Source organism: Ictidomys tridecemlineatus, chromosome 3 (assembly GCF_052094955.1).
Source record: "Ictidomys tridecemlineatus isolate mIctTri1 chromosome 3, mIctTri1.hap1, whole genome shotgun sequence".
In the NCBI taxonomy this organism is placed as follows: domain Eukaryota; kingdom Metazoa; phylum Chordata; class Mammalia; order Rodentia; family Sciuridae; genus Ictidomys; species Ictidomys tridecemlineatus.
The window spans coordinates 55,817,264-55,840,312 of record NC_135479.1 but is presented as its reverse complement, the minus strand read 5'-3'; the positions used below and the strand labels follow the sequence as shown (position 1 = coordinate 55,840,312).

Below are 23,049 nucleotides of genomic sequence, written 5' to 3'. Positions count from 1 at the left end.
AGTCTTGAACCCCGTAAGATCTGCAATCAACTTCTTCCAAACTCCTATTAATGTCAATATTTTTACCTCCTCCCATGAGTCTCAGTTATTTCTAATGGCATTTAAAATGGTGAATCCTTTCCAGAAGGTTTACAATTGATATGTTGCCCAGATCTATTAGAGGAATCGCTATCCCTGTCAGAAATAGCCTTATAAAAAGTATTCTTAAATAATAAAAAATGAAAGTCTAAATTACTTCTTGTTTCATGGAATGCAGAATGGATATTGTCAGCAGGGAAGAAAATAACTTTAATTTTGATGAATATTGCAATCAGAGCTCTTGGGTAACCAAGTGCATTGTCAATAATTAATAATATTGAAAGGAATCATTTTTTTTCTGAGCAGAAGTTCTTAATAATGGGTTTAAAGTATCCAGTAAACCATGCTTAATTAGATATGCTGTCATCCAAGCTTTATTTTACTGTTTCATTTACAAAACAGGTAGAGGAGACTTAGCATAATTCTTAAAGGCCCCATGATTTTCAGAATGGTAAATAAGGACTGGCTTCAACTTTACCAGCTTCATGAGCCTCTAACAGGAAGGTCAGCCTATCCCATAAAGCCAGGCAATCTTTAAAGTCCTAGATGGCATCTTCTAACAGAAGGCTATTTTGTCTATAATGAAAATATATTATTTAATGTGGACACCTTCATCAAATATCTTAACTAGATCTTCTGGATAACTTGTTATAGCTTCTACATTAGTAATTGCACTTTTATGTTACTTAGATGACTTCTTAAACCTTATGAATTAACCTCTGCTAAACTTTTCTCTAAGCCTTCACAGTAATGGAAGAGACTTAGGACCTTGCTCTGGTTAATCTTTGGAACAGTGTGGCTGATTTAACTTATATCCAAACCATTTTGTCCATATCGGCAATTAGGCTGTTTCACTATTTTGTTCTTTGGTGTGTTCACTGGAGTTAGCACTTTTAATTTATTTCAAGAACTTTTCCTTTGTGTTAACAATTTGACTAACAGGAGCAACAGGCCTAGCATTTGGCATATGAGTTTTTCCATTAAGTTTAAAATAAATGCCTTCCTAGTTTAATCATCCCTCACTTTTTGATTTGAAGAGAGAGACCAGAGACAACTCCTTTTACTTAATACTTAAAGGCCACCGTAAGATAATTAATTGGCCTAATTCCAATACTGGTGTGTTGGTGTGTCTTAGGAAATAGGCCCGAGTAGGGGGTTGGGGCAAGACTGGTCAATGGAGCAGTCTGAATACATGCAACATTTATCAATTAAGTTCACCTTCTTGTAAAGGTGCAGTTCCTGGCACTAAAAACAATTACATGGAAGACCACTGGTCATAAACCACCAAAATACATGTCACAACAATGAACAAATTTGAAATATTTTTAAAATTACCAAATGTGACACAGAGACAAAGTGAACACATACTATTGAAAAAATGGCACCAAATGTCTTGCTCAACACATGGTTGGCACAAACCTTGAATTTGTACAATACACAATATCTATAAAGCACAATAAAACAAAACAAAATGAAGTCTTTCTGTATTCTTAGTTTTAATATTTTTAACAGAGACACAATCTTCTAATAAGAAACACATTTATAAAATATCAGTGTAGAATTCTTCAAACATATTTAACATTTTCAAAAGTAGAAAATAATAATACAATGGGATTTCAAAATCATTGAGGAGTGAAAATATCAAGAAACTAGGGATAAATTATTTAAAGGTAATAGATAAAAACAGTGTCACCGGATATTTATTTGGGAATAAGAATACATATACATCCTTTGGAATGAGGAAAAATCAGACCTGGAATCTCTTCCTAAATATTCCAATATGCTTTACTGGGCAATAAGTCTTGGGAATCCTTAGGAAATTCAAAATGGAAGTAAAAAGTCCTTTTTAGCCCAACACCAACTTATGCCCAGATAAGAGGCAGTCATCTCATATTTAAAAAAAAAAAAATTCAACTACTAAAAAAATTGTATTGGTTAACTCAACTGCAAATCAACATTTCCAAAGATGATACCAGTGTTGGATATTTGTTTACTGTTTTTGACTTCTCTAGGTCAAAATTCTCTGTAGTACACACATCCAGGGGTTTCAGTACCGACTCACAAAATCACTACTGGTGTTCATATTTATTTTTTCAGATTTATTAAGATATAATCTATATACCTATATAATTCACCCATTTAAAGTGTACAATTCAATAACTTTCAGTGTATTCACAGATAATGTGCAACCATGAGCACTGTTAACTTTAGAATATTTTTACCACTTTAAAAAAAATAATTAAATTTGGACCCCTTGGTAATCACCACCCTACTGTACCCCCATCCTTCTTATATCACTAGTTCTAAATAACCACTAATCATTTTGTCAGTAATAAATTTCCCTTGGTTTTCTGTATTTGGCTTCTTCCATTTAGCATAATGTTTCCAAGTTTAACCAAGCTGGAGGATGTAGCTATACATTTATACATCTTCCTTTTTGTGACTAGTCACCCATTATATAGATTATCCAAATTTTGTTTGCCAATTCATCAACTGATTGACATTTCTACCTTTTATATATCATAAATGTTGCTATCAACATTCATGTATAAGTTTTTGTATGGATATATGTCTTCAGGTCTCCAGGGACTAAACCTCTTGTTCCTATAATACCTCTATTTTAAATACCTGAGGAACTGCCAGAATTTTCCCAAGTGGCTATACCATTTTATACTCTTACCAGAAGTATATGGAAGTTCCAATTTTTCCATACCCTCTGCAACATTATTATCTGACTTGTTGATTCTAGTCATCCTATCAGATATGAAGTGGTACCTCATTGTGGTTTTAAGCCTTTAATTTTTAAGCCAGTTTTTAAAACCTGATATTTAATTAATGACCAAAAGCTATAAACAGTTATGGCAGAGTCTTATGTGACTATACTACAGAATTTTCAGTTGAAAATCCTGATTTAAAGATTCACATTACATTATAACATTAAATGAATTATTTTCCAGAGAATAGAAATTCTTTTAGCTACTAACAGGTATGCTGCAAAACAAATATTTAGGATTTTAAAAATATTTAAATTATGATTTTTCTCAGTATCTTTAACTTACTTGGCCAAAGAAATTGGTTGTTTTTCCAAAAAATATGTATCTTATTTAGTAATAAAATGTTGAAAAGGCCACTTTTATATACTGTTTCCAAATTCTTTTAAAAGTTTAACAGTGAAATGACCTGTCTTCATTAAAAATGTCAGGGTGACATTAATGAAAAATAGCAGAGAAGGTACCCTGCAGGGGATCATACTTTCAGAGAAACAGAAAAATAAAAACAATGGAATTTGTCAAATGAGGCACAGTGGGTGCACCTGTAATCCCAGCAACTCAGGAGGCTGAGGCAGGAGGCTCATAAGCACAAAGCCAGCTTCAAAATTTAGTGAGGCCCTGAGCAACTCAGCAAAACCCTATCAAAAAATAAAAAATAAAAAAGGGCTGGAGATGTGACTCAGTGGTTAAGGACCTCTGGGTTCAATACTGGTACCAAAAAAAGAACTGATTTTTGTCAAAATTTGGGGTTGGGGTGTATAATCATAGGTCTACAGCAACCATATACTAAATCAAGAAAAATGCAACCTAAAAGTGGTAAGAGCTGTCATTAGTTCAAAAGATATTCAATGTCTCCTTATTGTACACCAGACACTGTGAAAAGTGTTGGGACATCAATACTTCAGCCAGAAACAAGATCTTTAAAAGTGTTCTTATCTCTACCAAATTGTAGTCACGGCCTTGGACACAAAGCAGCTTAGAGGCAGACCCAGAAGTCTGTCCCCTGAGAAGACTCTTGATATATCCCCAAGGACACATTCATTGAGTACTTTGATGGCAAGCAAAAGAGATTGATTCTGCTACCTTCTAGGGGGAAAAAGAATATAGGGTATTTACAGGCAAAATGGAGTAGCTTACAGAATTGAAGGAAATGGGCAAAACCAGGCCTTTGGAGAAATAGAAACCCAGTAAGGTTTGGGCAATCTAAGAAGAAGGAAGTAACCATCCTACTATAGAAATACATCAACTTCGGCTTTTTTCTTTCTTTCTTTCTTCAATCAGATGCAGAGAGAGAATCAACTTAAGTTTTGCTCCTCAGTTCATGGCACCGGGCCCTCATCCTTCCCCATAGACAATCACTTTAACTGCACTCAATTCCTTATCCAGCAAAACCATTCTCCAAAACTGAAGAAGAAATAAAATTTTCTCAGAGAAATAAAAACGACAGCTTAAAAGGGCATTAGACTGTACTAAGCCATATGAAGAAGTTAAAAAAAAAAAAAGCTGGCAAAATAACTACATACGTAAATATAAAGGCCATATAATTATATTTCTAATTTACAAATCCTCTTTTTGCTTCTTAAATATTTCAAAGATGAATGCACAAAATAATAATTATAGATCGTTATCAGACACACACAATGGACTGACATGATTAGTGACGATAACAACACGGGGGACTCTATATGAACAGTTTGTATGCTTTTGAAACTAAGGTAGCATTAATTCAAACTAAACTATTATAAATTTAAGGGGCTAATTGTAATGAAGATGATAATCATCAATAAACTATCTAAAAATGTAAAAATGAATGAGAAGGGAATCAAAAAGCCATAACACAAAAATTCAAATAACAGAAAAAGGGCAGAAATAGAGGAAAAATTATTTTTAAAAAAGGTATAAAACTGCAGATGCGGCTGCCACAGAGGCAGCTGCCATGTCCAGATTCTCTTTTTTGGGCACAGCCTCGGCTACCTTTGAAGCTACTTCCCTGGCCACTGCCACTGATGAATGGAGTTCTCCTGTCCAATCAGCTGCCACCTGCACCTCTACCACCTTCACTGCTGCCTCTGATGTCACTGCTGCCATCCCATGGTCACCTGGAGGTCTTCCTTCTAAGTGCTGCTGCCCCTGCAGCTGCAACGACCTGCTGCTGCCACAGAAGACACCGATGCCCAGGACACAAGTGAGGCGGACACCACTGCTAATCCCATAGCTGCAGGTGCAGCCACCACTGCTGCTGACCAGCTGCCTGCTGCCAACAACCACTGCCACTACTGCTGCTACCACCTTCTAAAGGACTGTTGCAGGGGAGATTCCAGGTTTGGTTGCACGTGGCTGCAACAATTTTGGGACACCAACCAGAGCCTGGGGCTTGGTGCCAGCAGGTTTACCACCACAACCACAACAGCCTCTGGGGACTCCTGTCGGAACCTGAAGGTCCAGTGTGGGGGTGCCTGTGGGTTTGGAGGCGCCTGGGGTCTTCCTGCTGGGAGTGCTGGTGGCTCGTCTTGCTGCTGAATGTCAGGGTTGCTCCTTTGCTAGAGTATATCCTGGTGGTCTCTCTGCAAGTAGGAGCAGCATTGAGATCTTGGGACTACAGCATAGCAGAGCCTGAGGTATCTGAAGCCCAGATCGGTTGGGATAGTGACTGGGTTTTCGAGGGCTGATCTGGGTCTGGAGATCCTGAGAGATGTCAGAGATAGGGCTAAGAAACTTTTGAACACTCACAGAGACAGTTCGACTTTCCCTCGAGATTTAATTTATTTTATTTTTTGATTCGCTAATATCTCTGTCACATTTGCAACAGGGTGCTCTTTATGCATCAGTGTGTGGAGGACAATGTATATGAATGGTGTTTTGCATTTTTGTTTTAGTCTTATGTCTTTAATTTTTTCTCTTTGTTCGTACTCTTCCTCTCTTTTATGTTTTCTTGGATTTTCTTTCCAACTTTTCTCCAACCAACAGCCAATCTCTGTTGACTCCTCTTCCACTCTTCCTGTGAATTTTTAATTCTAGCTTCTCTCTTTTTCCCCTCAAGAACATCACATACTATACTACCTCTGTTCTCTCGTCTATTTGAAATTGTAAACCATTTTAACAAATTTTCTGTTTATACTATAGTTATTGAACTCATCATTTTGGTTTAATGCAGGAAAACAGTAGACACCTTAGTGTGAGCTATTAGGTTTAAGGAGATATATTGTGCACAGTGGGTGCTGTTGATATTGGTCTCACAATTAAAGGTGAGGTTCTGGAAACCTTCAGGGACACTATAGTTCTACAGGATGGAATTTGTGCTGCCTTAGATCCATACTTCTAGATGGGAAAACACACTAACAACATGAAATTAAGGGAAGAAAGCACCCCAAACAATCTAAGATGCTTCAGCAACAGAAGCCACTGATAATACAGCAGAAGAAATGTCCAAGAAGTTCAGGTTGTACATGGTTAAATTGATCTGTGAAGTAAAGGGCAGTATAAGGAATGAAATCAAAGACAAAATACATAAAAGATCACTTCAATAAAGTCAGAGATTATGAAAAGAAAAAAAAAGTAGAAATCTTCAAAATAAAGGAATCAGTAAACCAAATTATAAATTCCATACAAAGCATCACCAACAGACAAGACCATTTGGAAGACAGAACCTCAGATAATAAAGACAAAATATATAACCATGAAAGTAGAGGTAACCATGCAGAGAAGATGGTAAGAAACCATGAAGAGAACATCCAAGAATTATGGGATAACATGAAAAGACCAAATTTAGGATCTATACTACAGGAATATTCGAACAAAGGGAACGCTAAGACAAACCAAAAACCAGAAGTAAATCAAAACTTAATTTATCATATTAATAGACTTAAAAACAAGAATCATATAATCATATCAAAATATGCAGAAAAAAGCATTTGACAAAATATAGCCCAACTTCATGTTCAAAACACTGGAAAAACTAGAGATAGTAAGAACATACCTCAACATTGCAAAAGCTATATATGCTAAACCCAACGCCAGTACCATTTTAAATGGAGAAAAGTTGAAGGCATTCCCCCTAAAAACTGGAACAAGACAAGGATGTCCTCTTTCACCAATTCTATTCAACATGATCCTTGAAGAATAGAGGACACAGAGGCAAACCCACATGAATACGATTATGTCATACTAGACAAAGGTGCCAGAAACATTCACTGGAAAAAAAATAGCCTATTCAACAAATGGTGCTGGCAAAACTGGAAATCCATATGTAGCAAAATGAAATTAAACCTCTATCTCTCACCCTGCATAAAATACAACTCAAAGTGTATCAAAGACTTAGGCCTTAGAACAGAGACTCTGCGCCTAATAGAAGAAAAAGTAGGCCCAAATCTTCACCATGTCAGCATAGAATCTGACTTCCTTATTAATAAGACTCTTACAGTGCAAGAAGTAAAATCAAGAATCAATAAATGGGATAGATTCAAATTAAAAGACTTCTCCTCAGCAAAGGAAACAATAACGTGAAGAGAGAGACTACAGATTGGGAAAAAATCTTTACCTCTGATAAAGCATTAATCTCTAGGATATATAAAGAACTCAAAAAACTAATACCAAAAAAATAAATGACTCAATCAATAAATGGGCCAAGGAACTGAATAGGCACTTCACAGAAGAAGAAATACAATCGATCAATAAACATATGAAAAAGTGTTCAACATCTCTAGCAATTAGAGAAATGCAAATCAAAAGTACACTAAGATTTCATCTCACTCTGTCAGAATGGCAATCCTCAAGAACACAGTCAACAATAAATGTGGGACACAAGTGGAAAAAAAGGTATACTCATACATTGCTGGTGGGACTACAAATTGGTACAACCACTATGGAAAGTGGTATAGAGATTCTTCAGAAAACCTGGGATGGAACTACCATTTGACTCAGCTATCCCATTCCTCAGGTTATACCCAAAGGACTTAAAATCAGCATACTACAGTTATGCAGCCACATCAATGTTTATAGCAGCTCAATTCACAATAGCTAAACTATGGAAACAACCTAGGTGTCTTTCAATAGATGAATGGATAAAGAAAAATGTGGTATATATTATATTCAATAGAATATTACTCAGCTTTAAAGAAGAATGAAGTTATGGCATTAGAGAATATTATGCTAAGCAAAATAATCCAATCCCAAAAATCCAAAGGCCGAATGTGCAGATGCTAATTCACAATAAGGTGGGGGCGAGGAGTGGGGGGTGGGGGGGGTGGAACTAGAGAAGAATAGCATTACCTTAGATTAGGTAGAGGAAAATGAAAGAAGGGAAGGGGAGGGGATGTGGGGATATGAAAGATAGTAGAATGAAATAGACATTATTACTTTATGTATATATGTGACTGCATGACCAATATGATTCTACAATATGTATACTCAGAAAAATGAAAAATTACATGCCATCTATGTATATCAAAGTACTTAAATGCATTCTACTGTCATGTATAACTAAGTAAAACAAATTTAAATTTTTTTAAGTAAATAAAGACAAAGCAACAATAGAAAGGCATGTTTCCTAACTAAAACAGTTCATTTATTTTTTTTAAAGAGAGAGAAAGAGACAGACAGACAGAGAGAGAGAATTTTTTTAATATTTATTTTTTAGTTATCAGTGGACATAACATCTTTGTTTGTATGTGGTGCTGAGGATCGAACCCGGGCCGCATGCATGGCAGGCGAGTGTGCTACAGCTTGAGCCACATCCCCAGGACTTAACAGTTCATTTATAATGGCTAGATTAAAAGTGTGCAGTAATTGAAAAATAAAATTTTATTACTTTACCCTATAAAAAAAAGTTATAAAGCATGGGCTAGGGTTGTGGCTCAGTGGTAGAGAGCTTGCCTAGTATGCATGAGACACTGGGTTTGATCCTCAGAACCATATAAAAATAAAAATATTGTGTCCATCCACAACTAAAAATATATTTTTTCAAAAAGGCATTAAACATATAGAAAATAAAGAACAAAAAAAAGAGAATGAGTAATAAAACTAATTAAATTCTTCAATTAAAAAGTAGAGGTTAGCAAAAGAGGCAAAAACATGATTTTTCTGTGGGCTATCTATAAGAGACTTTCTTTAGATCCCAAGACACAAATAGGTTGAAAGTAAGAGAATGGATACTCAATTTAATAATAACCAAAAGTAAGCTAGGAGAGTTATACAAATATTATACAAAATAGTTTCTAACACAAAAAAAATTGTGATAAGAGATAAAAGATCACTAAATACCAAAAAATGTTAATTTCTTAAAGAAGCTGTAACAAATATAAACATATACAAACCAACATAATCACAAAATACAGAAAGCAGACTTTGACAGAATTGAAGGGAGAAATACAGTTTTACATTAATAATTACAGACTTAAATATGCCCCTTTAAATTATATAGAACATTTACACAAAAGATCATTAATAGTATAGAAGACTTAAGCAACACTACAAACAAACAGTGTAAGATGTGTTAGTCTCAAACACAAAACAGGACACACCATAAACCAACTGAAACAAAACAGAAAACTCTACCCAACATAATAGAATACTCATTTTCTTCTCCAACTGCACATGGAATATTCTCCATAACAAACTACAAGTTATTTCACAAAACATGCCACTAAATTTTAAAAGACTCAATCACACAGTTATCTTCTCTGAACACAATGAAATGAAATTAGAAATTAATGAAAGTAGAAAAAATTCACAAATGTGAACAGCACAGTTAACCAATAAATCAAAAAAGAAAAAAAAACCCTGTAAAATTAGGAAATACTTTGGGATGAATGAAAATAAAACACAAAATATAGAATTTAAAGGATAAAAAACAGCAGTGTTCAAAAGAAAATTTATAACTATAAACACCTACATTAAAAAAAACAAAGAGCACTAATAACATAATACCTTAACAATTAGAAACACTAGAGTTAACACAAAGATAATAGAAGGAAAGAAATATTAGAGTAGATTTCAAGAGATTATAATACCAAGGTTTGAGAAATATTTTAGAAAGTACTGCTATGAAATGAGTTTTTATATCTTTCACCAATGATCTAAGACCATATTATAAACAAATATGGAAGGAATTTTAAAAGAAGGAAAGTTCTAAAAGACAGAGATACTGAAGTGATATTCAGAAATCTGTGTTGGAGGGTAGCAGAGGGTTAAGAGAATCCTTTGAAAATGAAAGATTATCACTCACTTGAAAAAACCAAACAAAGGGAAAAAATGAGGGCAGTAATTTCCACATTACAGATGTTTCAACTGATAAAGGAAAAAAAGCATGTCTGTAAGCATTACAAATATGTATATTATGTACTTTGTTAGGTGATGCAATACAAAGTAACTACATCATCTAAAATAGTAATACCAAAAATATGTATAGTCTGTATCTAATCATGAAGGAGCAATCAGACAAACCCAGAATGTGAGATATTCTAAAAATACTTCAAAAAAAAGTCAATGTCATCAGAAAATAAAGAAAGAATGGTCCAGACAGTTTAAATTAAAATAAAGACTGTACCAACTAAAATCAATGTATAACCTTAACATGAACTTTTTTGGGGTTGGGGGACAGGGACACTAAGTAAATTTGAGCATCAATTATATACTAGATACTATGAAAGTCTTACATTTTTAGGTGTGGTATTGATACTGTGGTCATGAAAAAGAATGTCTTTGAAGATGTGCACTTAAGTTTTTATAATAATATTGCAACTAACTTTTGTTCAATGGTTCAGTATGTTGAATACATAAAAACACAAACATACATACATCTTTATGGGAGGAGGAGCTGTGGCAAAACGTTAACAATTAGCTTATGAAAAAACACGTATATACTGTACATTTTGTTGTGCTTTTTCTGTTAAGTGATCTAATGAATAATCTAATTTCTACAGACTAAATACAAACTATAAATCTTCTGTCAAAAAACATCAAAAAGGAAGAAAAAGGCTTTTAAAATTAATGCTGACCACATTCTCATTCATTTATATAGGCTGCAAAAAGTAGGATGGACACAAGTTCATTTCATTTGATTTAGTAAAGATTAGAAGCAGAGTGTTTATTGTTAGCCTTCAATATCCAAAGCCAAAGAAAGTCAGCAAGAAAAGCAAAGCCCTGTACCTTCTTGGACCTGTGAACCACATTTCTATGCAAGAATGAAAAGTCTTTTTTATAAAAATTACCTGAATTCAAAAAAATTCTGCTCTGAGCCACAAATGAATTTTAAAAACCTACGTAAATCAAATATAATTCTTAGCCAATGTTACAGGGTGCTATGATTTGAATGTAGTGCATCTCCCAAAGGTGCACATGCTGGAAGTTTGGTCCCCAAGGTATTAAGAGATTGTGGAACATTTAGAGGTAGGGCCTACCAGGAGGTAATTATGTCACTGGGGGCATCACCCTTAGTAAGGACTAATGCTGATCTCACAAGTTAGGTCTTGTGGGAGCAGTTAACAAAGCAAGGCCAAATGGCACACTTAGCCCCTTCTGCAAATAGCCAATTCTCTTTCCATTTCTCTACAATGTGATACAACAAGAAGGCTCTTATCAGAAACGTAATAAATGGTGTACAAATCTCTTTTCTTAACAAGAACCCAGCTTCAGGCATTCTGTTATAGTAACAAAAACAGACTAATGCAGCAAAAACATTTAGTCAACCTTAGTATTAAGACAAGCCCTGCCAGATGCAGTGGTACACACCTATCATCTCAGTGACTAAGGAGGATGAGACACAAGTTCCAAGACAGCTTCAGCAACTTAGGGAGGCCCTAACTCTAACAAAAACAAAACAAAAAAATGTGGGCAGGTGCTGGCAGGGGATGTAGCTCAGTGGTAAAGTGCCACTGGGTTCACTCCCAGATTGGCAGGGGAAGGCGAAGGGATGTCCTAAAAGTGCAGACAACATGTTCACTTAATTCTCTAGGTTTCATTATTATTAAATGTGTAAATTATGCCACTTCCCAAATGCTTTTTTACTTCTTGCCTTTTAATCTGTTGTGCCATTTCCCCCTAATTATCATGAGAAATACATGATTTTCTGAATCATCCCAATAATATGCCTGGGCAGTCAACATCCACAAATCCCAGACTTTAAGTAAAGGTCTATTTTGTCTTAAAATACACATACAACTAACATTGATATTGAAATATGCAATAATTCTAAAACATAGTCAATACTGAAAAATTTTAAATAACAATGTTTTTCAAACAAAACCAGAGTAAAAACAGGCAATTGTTCTGAATATGTACAAAGAAATATAATACAAATTTTGCACTATTTACATATTGAGAGGTAAAAAGGAAGAGAAATAATGTATGTTTTAGAAATTTACTTGTAAATGACATGAAAAATAAATCTGTTCAAGCTTTTTAAATAAATATAAAATACTAAGTTCATCCATTCATAAACAAGTCAGAAAATTTATAATATTTGGCCTTTCATTCTTTTGACATTTCTATTTTTTTATAACCTAGAAACATAAATCATGGGGAAAATAACAGACTGGCAAGAATGTCTCAATAAATGGTAGCAAAACCTTATGAATCACTATTTATAGTGTGTGCTAGTCTCCAAAGAACCATAGACACATTAATGGAAGTCACTAATCCCAAGAGAAAAAGTTTAAAACACTAATCCTAAATTCCAAATCAAATAGACATCAAAATTCAGGCTGTAGAAACATGTATGTGCAAATACACCAAGGGTTATATCTCTGAAAGACAGTATACCCTGAGGAGAGAGACTTCAGGATGCAAAATACCAAGTGTTTAGACTGCCTTTGTCTGTATGCTTCATTCACTCCTAAGGAAGAAACTGACAAATACAACACAAATTCAGACTCAGTAAAACATGCAGCATTTTGCCAGAAACTTAAGTCTCTAACTGGAAACAGTATCCCTTAGTAGCCTAGGACACATTCACAACATGTATTAATGATCTACTACAGCTAAAAAAGAACACAAAGAGTACGAAAACCATCAAGACAGTTTTGAGAACTTATCATCTGTTTGTTTACTTAAGTTGCATATAATAAAAAATAATAATTGGAAAAGACCATATGTGCTAAATGCCAAATAAGAGAAAGTGAGTAAAACAATGAATATAGAAGTTCACTGAAAAAATTTAGCAGTAGCATAGAAAAGCATTCTCAACCTTCGAGAAAAGAAAAACCTTCTAAAATGATGAAACTGAGAACAAATGGTAGATTCTAGAGATATAGCAAGGAAGGGCACAGACTATCTGCAATGACTTACAGCAAGAAGGCTTAGATTGCACACTTACTGCCATGTATGGCCTACACCCAGCGTCTCTTGTCTTGGCAATGGAGTCCACAAGCTGTCCACTGATGCCAAAGTCACAGAGTTTAATATTTCCACTTCTGTCCAGAAGAATATTGGAAGGTTTGATATCTACAAGACATAGTTATCACTTGGTATAAAATTAATCAATGAGTTCTAAAGTACTTTAAGCAAAGTATCAAAAAACCTTAGACAATATAAGTGGCTAAGTCCTTAAATTCAGACATGTAAACAACAACAACAAAAAAACTTCATTTAGCACATGCAATCATTATTCATGTTTTTAACACATAACTTTAATGACTAGAATGCATATTAGCCAAACCCATTTCACCACCAATGTCTTAATCCAAAAGATATGAATGGAGATTATATTTCTCTTTACATGGTCATATTTATAAAACATACACATTAACTATGAGTTTTCTTTATTGGAAATGGAAAAAAAATCATTTTCTAAACACTACTGCTTAAAAACTACCCCCAAAATGCTTCAGAATAAATGTAGACATTCTAGAATGTTTTGTTTTCATTAAGAAGCTTATATTCATTTACTTGTCCAAATTCATTATTTAACAGGCAAAACAGCAGGAAGAACTTAACTTTCAAATAAAGTTTGGGTCCTAACTTACATGACTTTAAGACAAAAGAGAAGATGGCTATTTAATAATATTTTTAACAAGCATTAAGCCAGGCAAAATTTAACAAAATATTCTGATATTCAAGGTTAAATATCACTGGTCTCAATCCCAAATGAAAAGTACTTAAATAAATTCCCTCAATTACTAACTTCTTTAACCACTAGCACAATTTCCGAGAACTCAAGATTTTTCACTTTCATGAATTTGACTTTTACTCTTCATTCTAATAACTCTCAGGTTGAATCATATATTGTCACATAGTTTGTCCATTACAATCTACTGAGGATACTGACCCTTTCTGCTTTTTGCTCTCAATCTAGCAAACATTTAATATATTTGCTGAACTAAATTCAGAATTCCCATGAACTTACTGCTTTTCTAAGTTTAGTGTTCAACTCCATCAAATATTTAAATTTAAAATCTGTACCTGAGGCCAAGAACAACATTTTGACAAATACATCATGCCTTAAATGGATTTCAATTTATACTATTAATTAAAAGATCCCTCTTAAGAATTATCCTTGAAAATGAAGAAGAAATACTTGATAGGGATTGGTAATATGGTTTCAAAATGCATGAGAGTAGTGTATTATGGGGGTGTGGCTCTGTTGGTAGAGTATTTGCCTAACATTAGCATGCAGAAGGCCATGAGTTCAATCTCCATTATCAACAACAAAAAATGCTTGAGGGAACTATCCCCTAATTCTTCTCTGAATGTCCACAGGACCAACTTGGTGTCTTTTCATTATGCAGTGAAGCATTCCTTATCTGTCATGTAAGTGAATAATTATTTCTAACTTAGAGTAACTACTTGCAGCAAAATTTAATTTTTAAGCCCAAAGAGCCTGAAATCTATAGAATCCCAAAGGAGGAAATAACACACACACACACACACACCTAAATAATTAAGTTTTAGAATGCACAGAATATTTTTTGCTAAAAATACAAATATTTTGGAAAGCTTACACAGTGATGTTGTTATTTTTTACTCATTTTTGTTTAACCAATTAAGGGGGGAAAGTTAATTTCCATTCTGTAAAAAGCAATCCATACCCACCTCTGTGAATAATTTTCAAGTTTTCTTTTAAGTGGTTTAGTGCTTTCACAGTCTAGGGAAAAAAAGATGAGATGGGATAAAGAACTTGTTTCTTTCAAATAAAAGAGTACAATAGTTTATCCTAATATTCCATGTAGTCCTTTGAATGGTGTTGAGCTTAATACTTCAATATTCTTTTTATGATAACTAAAGATACTGAGTAATGATTTTGAATCTGAAAACATGGTATTCTCTGACAGCTTAAAAAAAAGTAGCATGATTCAAAAATTCATTAAAAGTTGTATCATTTTTCTTGTGCTTTAAACATTTTCAAGAATAAAAGAACTCACTATAAATAGTAAAGATCAACAGTTATCCCAAATTCTCAGTTCCTTACAATCATTCATCCTCACTGAGGCTCAGCTTTCAAAGTAATTTTTGCAAAGCCAGATTATCTGCTCAACTAGCATGGCAATTTATTCAGTTTATCCTGTTGATTGACCACTGCTCAGAATCAGAAAAATCACAGATTTCTTCAGAAAGCAAAGGAATTGAGAATTGTATTAAAACTTCTACAGCTTCAAATCAAAATAGAAACAACAGCCTACAAATTTACTGTAAAAAAATCAAGTCTCGGTTGTCATGAAGCTGTTGGGTATGAGTAATGCAGAATATACAAACCTATAATGTTTAAATATCTATTCTTACAGGTTCATTGCTTTATTAATTACACATTACACAAAGTAATGTTAAATGTTATGCTTAGATCATCAAATCTGGAAATACAGGCAAATATAATAGATTATTAACGTATATATTGTATTACTGAAATATATAATAATTTTATCTTTGTTTTTCAATTTCATGACCATTCTGTTATATAGCAGGGTTCTGGGATTAGGCTGCCTGGGCTTTAACCATCTACTACTTATAACTCATATATGCATCAAAACAAATTAATTATTTAAACTTTCTATGCTTCAGATTTATCATATGTAAAGATAAAGTTACACTATTTACCACAGAGAATTACTATAAAAATTAAATGTCATAATAAAATCTTGGCTTGACTTAAATAAATATTCACCAAACATTAACTACTATCATTACTCACTATCATTATAATTTGAGTGGTGGCAAGTTCTTGGATAATAATTGTTTGGTATATTAGAGGGAGATGGATAATTAATGTACCATTTCATATGTTCATCTGAATAATGAGTAAATTTTAATCTAAATCAATTTCTTTTTATAGAATTATGAAAGTGTATATCTTAAAATTAGTTAGCACATAAAACATTTAAATTTAATCATCAATTTGACAAAGTGATTAAATTTAACAATTCTATCAATCTGAAACTTGTAAGAACTATAGTTTAATGAATTTTTAAAATTTAGCTATATACATATATCTTACAACTAAAATGTAGTTCAGAAATCATTTTTATTTTTCACCTGTTTTATTAATTCTTAATGATTAACCAAGATACATTGGTCACCGATAGGTAGACTATATTGAAAGTAAAAGGTGCATGCAAAAAAGACAAAAATCACATGCAACCATACTATCTTACAACTTCCTATACACTTTAGTTTATATTATCAGTTAACCCAGGATATATTATTAGCCTAGATTCTCAGATATTTCTAAGAATATTATTAATTTTGCTTTATTAAAAATAAATTACTTTTTCCTTGGGAAAAAATTTGTAAAAACTCTGTCAACTAAGATTCAGAGCAAGAAACAAAGCGATCATGAATTCACTTTCAGAACTATAAATGCATAATCAAGAGAGTACCTTTTTACTCTTTTGGTACTCTGGTAAACTGAATTGGCCAAATTAGTATTAAAGCTGGTTCCTGAAATTGCTAGTAAACATTTTAAAACAGTTTAGAAAATCCAACAAGCTCTTCTCTCTCTCTCTCTCTCTCTCTCTCTCTCTCTCTCTCTCTCTCTCTCTCTCTCTCTCTCGAGATTAAACCCAGGGATACTTTACCACTGAGCTACATCTCCAGTCCTTTTAATTTTTATTTTGAGATAGGATCTCATTAAGTTGTTGAGGCTAATCTTGAACTTATGATCCTTCTATCTCAGTCTATTGTGTCATAGGGATTAAAGGCATGCATCACTTGGTCAAAGAAACATACTTTGACCAAGACCTTTAATTAAGAGACTTCTGTGCTAGGAATGTGGTACACACTTGTAATTCTAGTAACTCCAGAGGCTGAGGCAGGACAATACCAAGTTTACAGCCAGCCTGGGCAATGAGACAACACCCTGTCTCAAAATAATATAAAAAAGGACTGGGGATGTAGCTCAGTGGTATGGTGCCTCTTGGTTTGATCCCCAGTAGGAGCGGGTAGGAGAGCCTATTCATGAGACTTCCACAATTTAATAACAATGTGTGATAATATAAAATGTGAAAATAATTAAAGCAACAAGGGAAAATGTACAGAAAATAGCCTTTTCTCATTATTTACACCACAACCTGTTGTGGTTCTCTGAGATGTGAATAAAAACAGCACTGTCAGTATTTTTCAAGACCATGGTTTGAAGTGTTCTTATGGTCTGTTGTGTTGTTACTCCCACAGAAGTAACTCTGTCTCTAAATCTACTAAAAATGATTTTCCTGGAAGATAATAACATTCTGTAAAGGACATTTAAATATGTGCATTTAAAACACCAGCAACTTCTTTATATAATCATATAATCAACAAATAATTTAAAACCCAGGTACTTACTGCTAAAGTGATTTTGCCTAAAATTTCTTCTGGAATAACATCATCTAATACACTATATACATATTTGTAAAACTTATCAAACGAGGTAGACATGAGTTCCATACAGATCCAACAGTCACCCTGTAAAATAATAAATGTTATTCTTATAAGTTTTAACATTAAGAACCACCTTGCCTTTACTAAAAACAGATCCAGAATTAGAAAAGAAGCAATCTTATTTTTCTTTACTATATCAATTCTCAACCTAATGATAGCTTTTGGTTCCATATTAAAACCCTGAGCCAAAAATTCTACTCAGGTTTAAATACAAACTATGTGGTTAAAACCAATTTTACACATTCTTAACTATATGGATAGGGTCAATTTTACATAGAAAAGTTTTGTCCTTTTATAAAAATTTCAAACTTTGGCACAATTAAAAACAAAATTGCATACATTCCATGTATGTATTATATGTCAAAATACATTCTGCTGTCATGTATGACTAAAAAAACTAAAAATAAATAAATAAATAAAAATAAAAACAAAATTACAAAATGTGTGGGAAAATTTTCACACTAGCAAAGAGATCATAAATAGCAATCTTGAGGGATTAATAAACTTCTCACATTAGCCAAAAAAGAAAAAAGAAAGAAAGCAAATCAGAAAACAAATATGTAAAGCAACCCTATTCAAATGCCACCTTCTTAGTGAGACCTACTCTGATATACAATACACAAGTTATTCCACTCAGCGTTCCTTTACCCTAATATCAATTCTGTGCAACTCTTATCATCTGGAGTAAAATTATTATGTTTGTCATAGACCTTTCCCACTAGATATAACCTCCACCAAGACAGGAACTCAGTGGATACTTCTTAAATGAATGAAAGCTGGCTATAATTAAACTGAATCATTCAAATGCTGCTGGCAGCATTACAAAGTGTTTTGAACAAATTTAAAAGCAATTTTACAATAAAACAAGAAAAAATACACTAGTAATACCCATTTAGCCAAGGTTTAACTTTCCATGGTTTTAGATACTTGTGGTCAACCATGATTCGGCAATATTCAATGGAAAATTTCAGAAATAAACAATTCATAAGTTTTAAATTGTGCACTGTTCTGAGTCTCATGATGAAATCTCATGTTGTCCTGCTCCACCCCACCCAGGAGGTGAGTCATCCTTTTTATCCAGCATATCCACACTGTATATACTACCTGCCTGGTTAGTCAGTCACTTGGTAGCCATTTCACTCATCAGATCAACTGTCATAATACTATAGTTCTGATGTTCCAGTAATCCTTAAGGTGTTATAATTGTTCTATTAATATTAGCTATTATTGCTATTCTCTGTGTCAAATTTATAAATTAAATTTTATCAGAGGTTTACACATATAGGAAAAAAATAGTACACGAAACACAGTATATACAGGGTTTGATAATATCTGAGGTTTCAGGCATGTGCTTGGTGTTTTGGAATCTATTTTCTGCAGATAAGGGGAAACTACTGTAAATGTGTTTATATCATTTCACAGAACTATCCCATGACTGGGAATGAAACTTAAATACTCCATAAATTACAAAAAGAAATAAAAGAAAAAAAACTAGAAGTGTAAAACAAAGGGGTTATCTAAAATTAAATTTCTTGACAACTATACAGTTCATGAGAGGTAGGCATGAAAAAATGAAGACTATAAAACAGAAAACAATATTATGTGCTTCTTGGCATGCTTCCCAATCTACCCTTCATTAGTGATGCTAATTGTGGTCTTCTAGTCTAGGTATTGTCTTATTTCTCCACTGTGCAGGTACTATTTTTACTTTTGCAACCAATAAGCAATCTCTGGGAAACACTTTAACATTCAAATACCTGATTCTTGTCAAAGTTAATATTCATTGATGATTTTTGCCTGAACCAATATTGATGTGATGTTCCAAAATTATAATGCCCCAACTGTACCACTCTCTATGTATATTAGTTGGTATTTCACATTCTATTGTTAGAAAGTCTCTCTCTCTCTCTCTCTCTCTCTCTCTCTCTCTCTCTCTCTCTCTCTCTCTCTTATTATGTAGCCTAATTGATTCCCATTTTTCCAACGGCTTATAATTTTTTAAATTTTTCCACAATTATTTTGGCACCCAAATTATGCCAGATTTACAAGTTCACACTGGCAATATTGTCCTTATGAAATGCTCTGACATTTAAAAGAATATATTTCTAAGTTTTAGGCATAAAAATGATTTGTTTCTCCATGTACGCCCTTTCTGTCCTGTCATGGATCAAATAATTTCTTTGAGAAGCCCTAGTTCCTCTCATTGGTGAGAACTATTAAACAGTAAGACATGGGTCTTAGAAATGCTCATTGCTATTCAACTATCTTTGCTTCTATGAAAAGGAAAATTATAGGATAGTTGATTAAATCAAATGCTGATATTTTCCTGCTGAAAGTGTAGTGTACTTGGAAAAGTTATATGTATACACATAGGTGTATCTCTAACTGTACACTTTCTTGGTAATAAATTTATATAGTCTATAAGTTTAAAAAAAACAGGAAACATAATTATTGCATAAAGTTTGCATGCATATGAACAAGGGCTATGAATACCTTATGAAAGTAAAAAATACCACCAGAATGGTAAACAAAATTATTGTAAGCCATTTTTATGTTGTTACCAATTTAGGGATCCAGCGGTATCCTCAAAGATTTTCCACCCTTTAATCTCTTACCCTTATGCCTAGATTGATGATATAAGAAATCAATAAATTTAATTTTAAATTGTGCACTGTTCTTTAAGGTAAACAGCTTGACTAACTAGTGATAGACCCATGAACAAAATTCAGTTTTCTGAGGTCTTTTCTTTTTACCATCAACATTTACAATGCAAGCTTATTTAAATTACACGTAGGAAGATCATACATTGTGATGGATACTGAGATGAAAACAGTACTCTTAAAAGAGGACCATGTGCGGGGGATAGTAGGGGATAGGAAAGGTAGCAGAATACAACAATTACTAATAGGGCATTATGTAAAATTGTGGATGTGTAACCAATGTGATTCTGCAATCTGCATTTGGGGTAAAATTGGGAGTTCATAACCCACTTCAATCTAATGTATGTAATATGTCAAGAGCTTTGTAATGTTGTGAACAACCAATAAAAAAAAATAAAATAATTGTTAAAAAAATAAAAAAAGAAGACCATGTGCTAGAACATTGATGGAGCTAAATAGCTACACAGAATAGGGTTTTGTAAAGCTTCTTTCATATAGTAAACTTTTATGTATTTTCCTAAGTCTAAGTCTCTAGACTTAAATATACCATCTCAAAAAATTTACTATAGTTTTGTTTTAAATTTTTTTTGTAGTTGTGTATGGACAAACTTTATATTACTTGTTTATTTTTATGTGGTGCTGAGGATTGAACTCCAGTGCTTCACACATCTAGGCAAGTTCTCTGCCACTGAGCTTCAGCCCCAGTCCCATTACGATATTTTATTAGAGATAATTATAGAAAAACACTTAGGAAAAACTTTAATAGTGGAAAGATTATATTAAGAGTGAAAGGCCTGGAGAGACACAGAGCATTGGAAGACCTAAGTTTCACGAGAATATGCCTCTTTTCTGCATGTAGTTGGGGTAATAGTAGTTTGATCAGTGTCTGAAACTGAAGGCAGGCAGCCCAGTGCTATGGAAAAGACTCTAGACTTGGTCCCAGAGGATCTACAATCAAGTGTGACCTGTATGTTTGGCACTGTGTTTAATTAATGTGCCAACAATGGATAAGGGAAACATACCTATACAAATAAATGATATTCTGAAATCTGGCATGAGAAGAGTTATTATTGGATATGGGCTGCCATTTCCAAAAAATCTTGACTAATGTGGTGACCTTCTAATAGAATTGAAGAAAGAAATTCTTAGGAAACATCTTCCTGCCCCACAGAATGAAGAACTTTGTTATTCATATTTTGGTAAGGCACTGAAAATATAAAAGGACTGGCAGTTTACTGATGTAGATGTGAGTTCTGTATAAAAATGTATAATTCTTCTAAGGACTCATTAAATTGCATGAATAGAGATGGGCCAAATAAATAGACAAAAGGAATTTTTACAATTAGAGATGAAGGGAAAACTACTCATAGTATTTTATTTCTCCCAAACCAGAAATGTTAGTATTTTGCTAATGTATATAAGTTGGTTTTGCTAGGTCAGACGGTATATTTCTAATAAAGTATTAGACAATCCAAGTACTTTATTTCTTACATCTTTAGATAAACATTATTACTAGGTTCCTGTTTATAATGGAAATTTAAATAATTAACTATACATGTAATATGTATTTTCTAGAAGAGGATGAAAGCCAAAATTGTTTGGAAATGTAGTTATTAGATTTAAATCACCTTCTGAAATGCTGATTGTGGGCTAAAACCAACAAGTAAAAGAATATACTGGTGAATATGTTTCACCATTTTGATTTTTGAAGTAAACAATAACATTTCTTAATAACATAGTTGTAATGTTCTTAAAATCAGACCTGTTCTTCATAAAAATAAAATGAATCACAAATCATTTCCTGTGGAAATCCCAATTGTCTAAATTGTTTTTCAACTGTCGTATGTAATTTTATGCAAGTTAACTATATATCTTGGGCTTAATAAATTATAGGCTCATTTTGAGGTCCATTAATTTAAAATATTTGTTTAATATTAAATGTGTCTTTAGAGTAAGTACTGTGACTTGGAATTAGTTTTCCAATTATATAGTCTTCTGTATAACTTACTCACACTATCCTATGTATACCTTATATAATTTCCCTGAAAAAGAATAAACTACCACTATGGTATTAAACCAACATATAGGAAAAATAAACACTAACTGCTGCTTATGGACAATGTTGCCACTACTTGTTTTGTACATAAATATTTTACTTTTACATATATTTATAGATTGCATTTCTTTTAATTTTTTAAATATATTTGCATTTAAAAGAAAGAGTGAAAGACCTGACTCATCTAGGTTCTCCAACTGTGTCTATTTACATAAGCCCCGGCCTCCTTGCTTCCTCATCTACTCTACCATCCTCAAAGAACTAGAGAAAATGTCAATTGAGTTAATATGTATAAAGCATACAATAAAGGACCTGGCAGGTACTAAAAACTATAGTTTTAAAACTGAAGGGAGAAAAGATTGAAAAAAATGCAAACAAAAAAGAAATATATGGGAGCAGAGGAATAAAGGGAAGAAGTAAACAGAACTGAGGATGAGAAAAAAGCAATTTGGAAAGAAGCAATTAGCTTCAGAGGACAAAGTCCTTGTAGTTTCTAAAAACTTTTCTTTCAGGAGTTCCCTTTGGCCAAAACAAGACATTTTAAGAAACTGAAAAAAAGAGAAATGGCCTGAAGTCTGAGTTGCCTGAAAAAACAGTGAAAGCAATAACACTTTCATTTTAAAAGATAGAAAATAAATAAGAA

At 33.1% G+C, this 23,049-nt stretch overlaps 1 protein-coding gene across 1 annotated transcript in view; it reads right to left on the bottom strand.

Moving 5' to 3' along the window:
• Positions 1-23,049, bottom strand: part of Map2k4 (mitogen-activated protein kinase kinase 4) — a 116,503-nt gene that overhangs the window by 17,560 nt on the left and 75,894 nt on the right. The window contains 3 exon segments of the mRNA XM_078042904.1: positions 13,159-13,286; positions 14,874-14,925; positions 17,595-17,714. Coding sequence (XP_077899030.1) covers positions 13,159-13,286; positions 14,874-14,925; positions 17,595-17,714 — 300 coding nt within the window.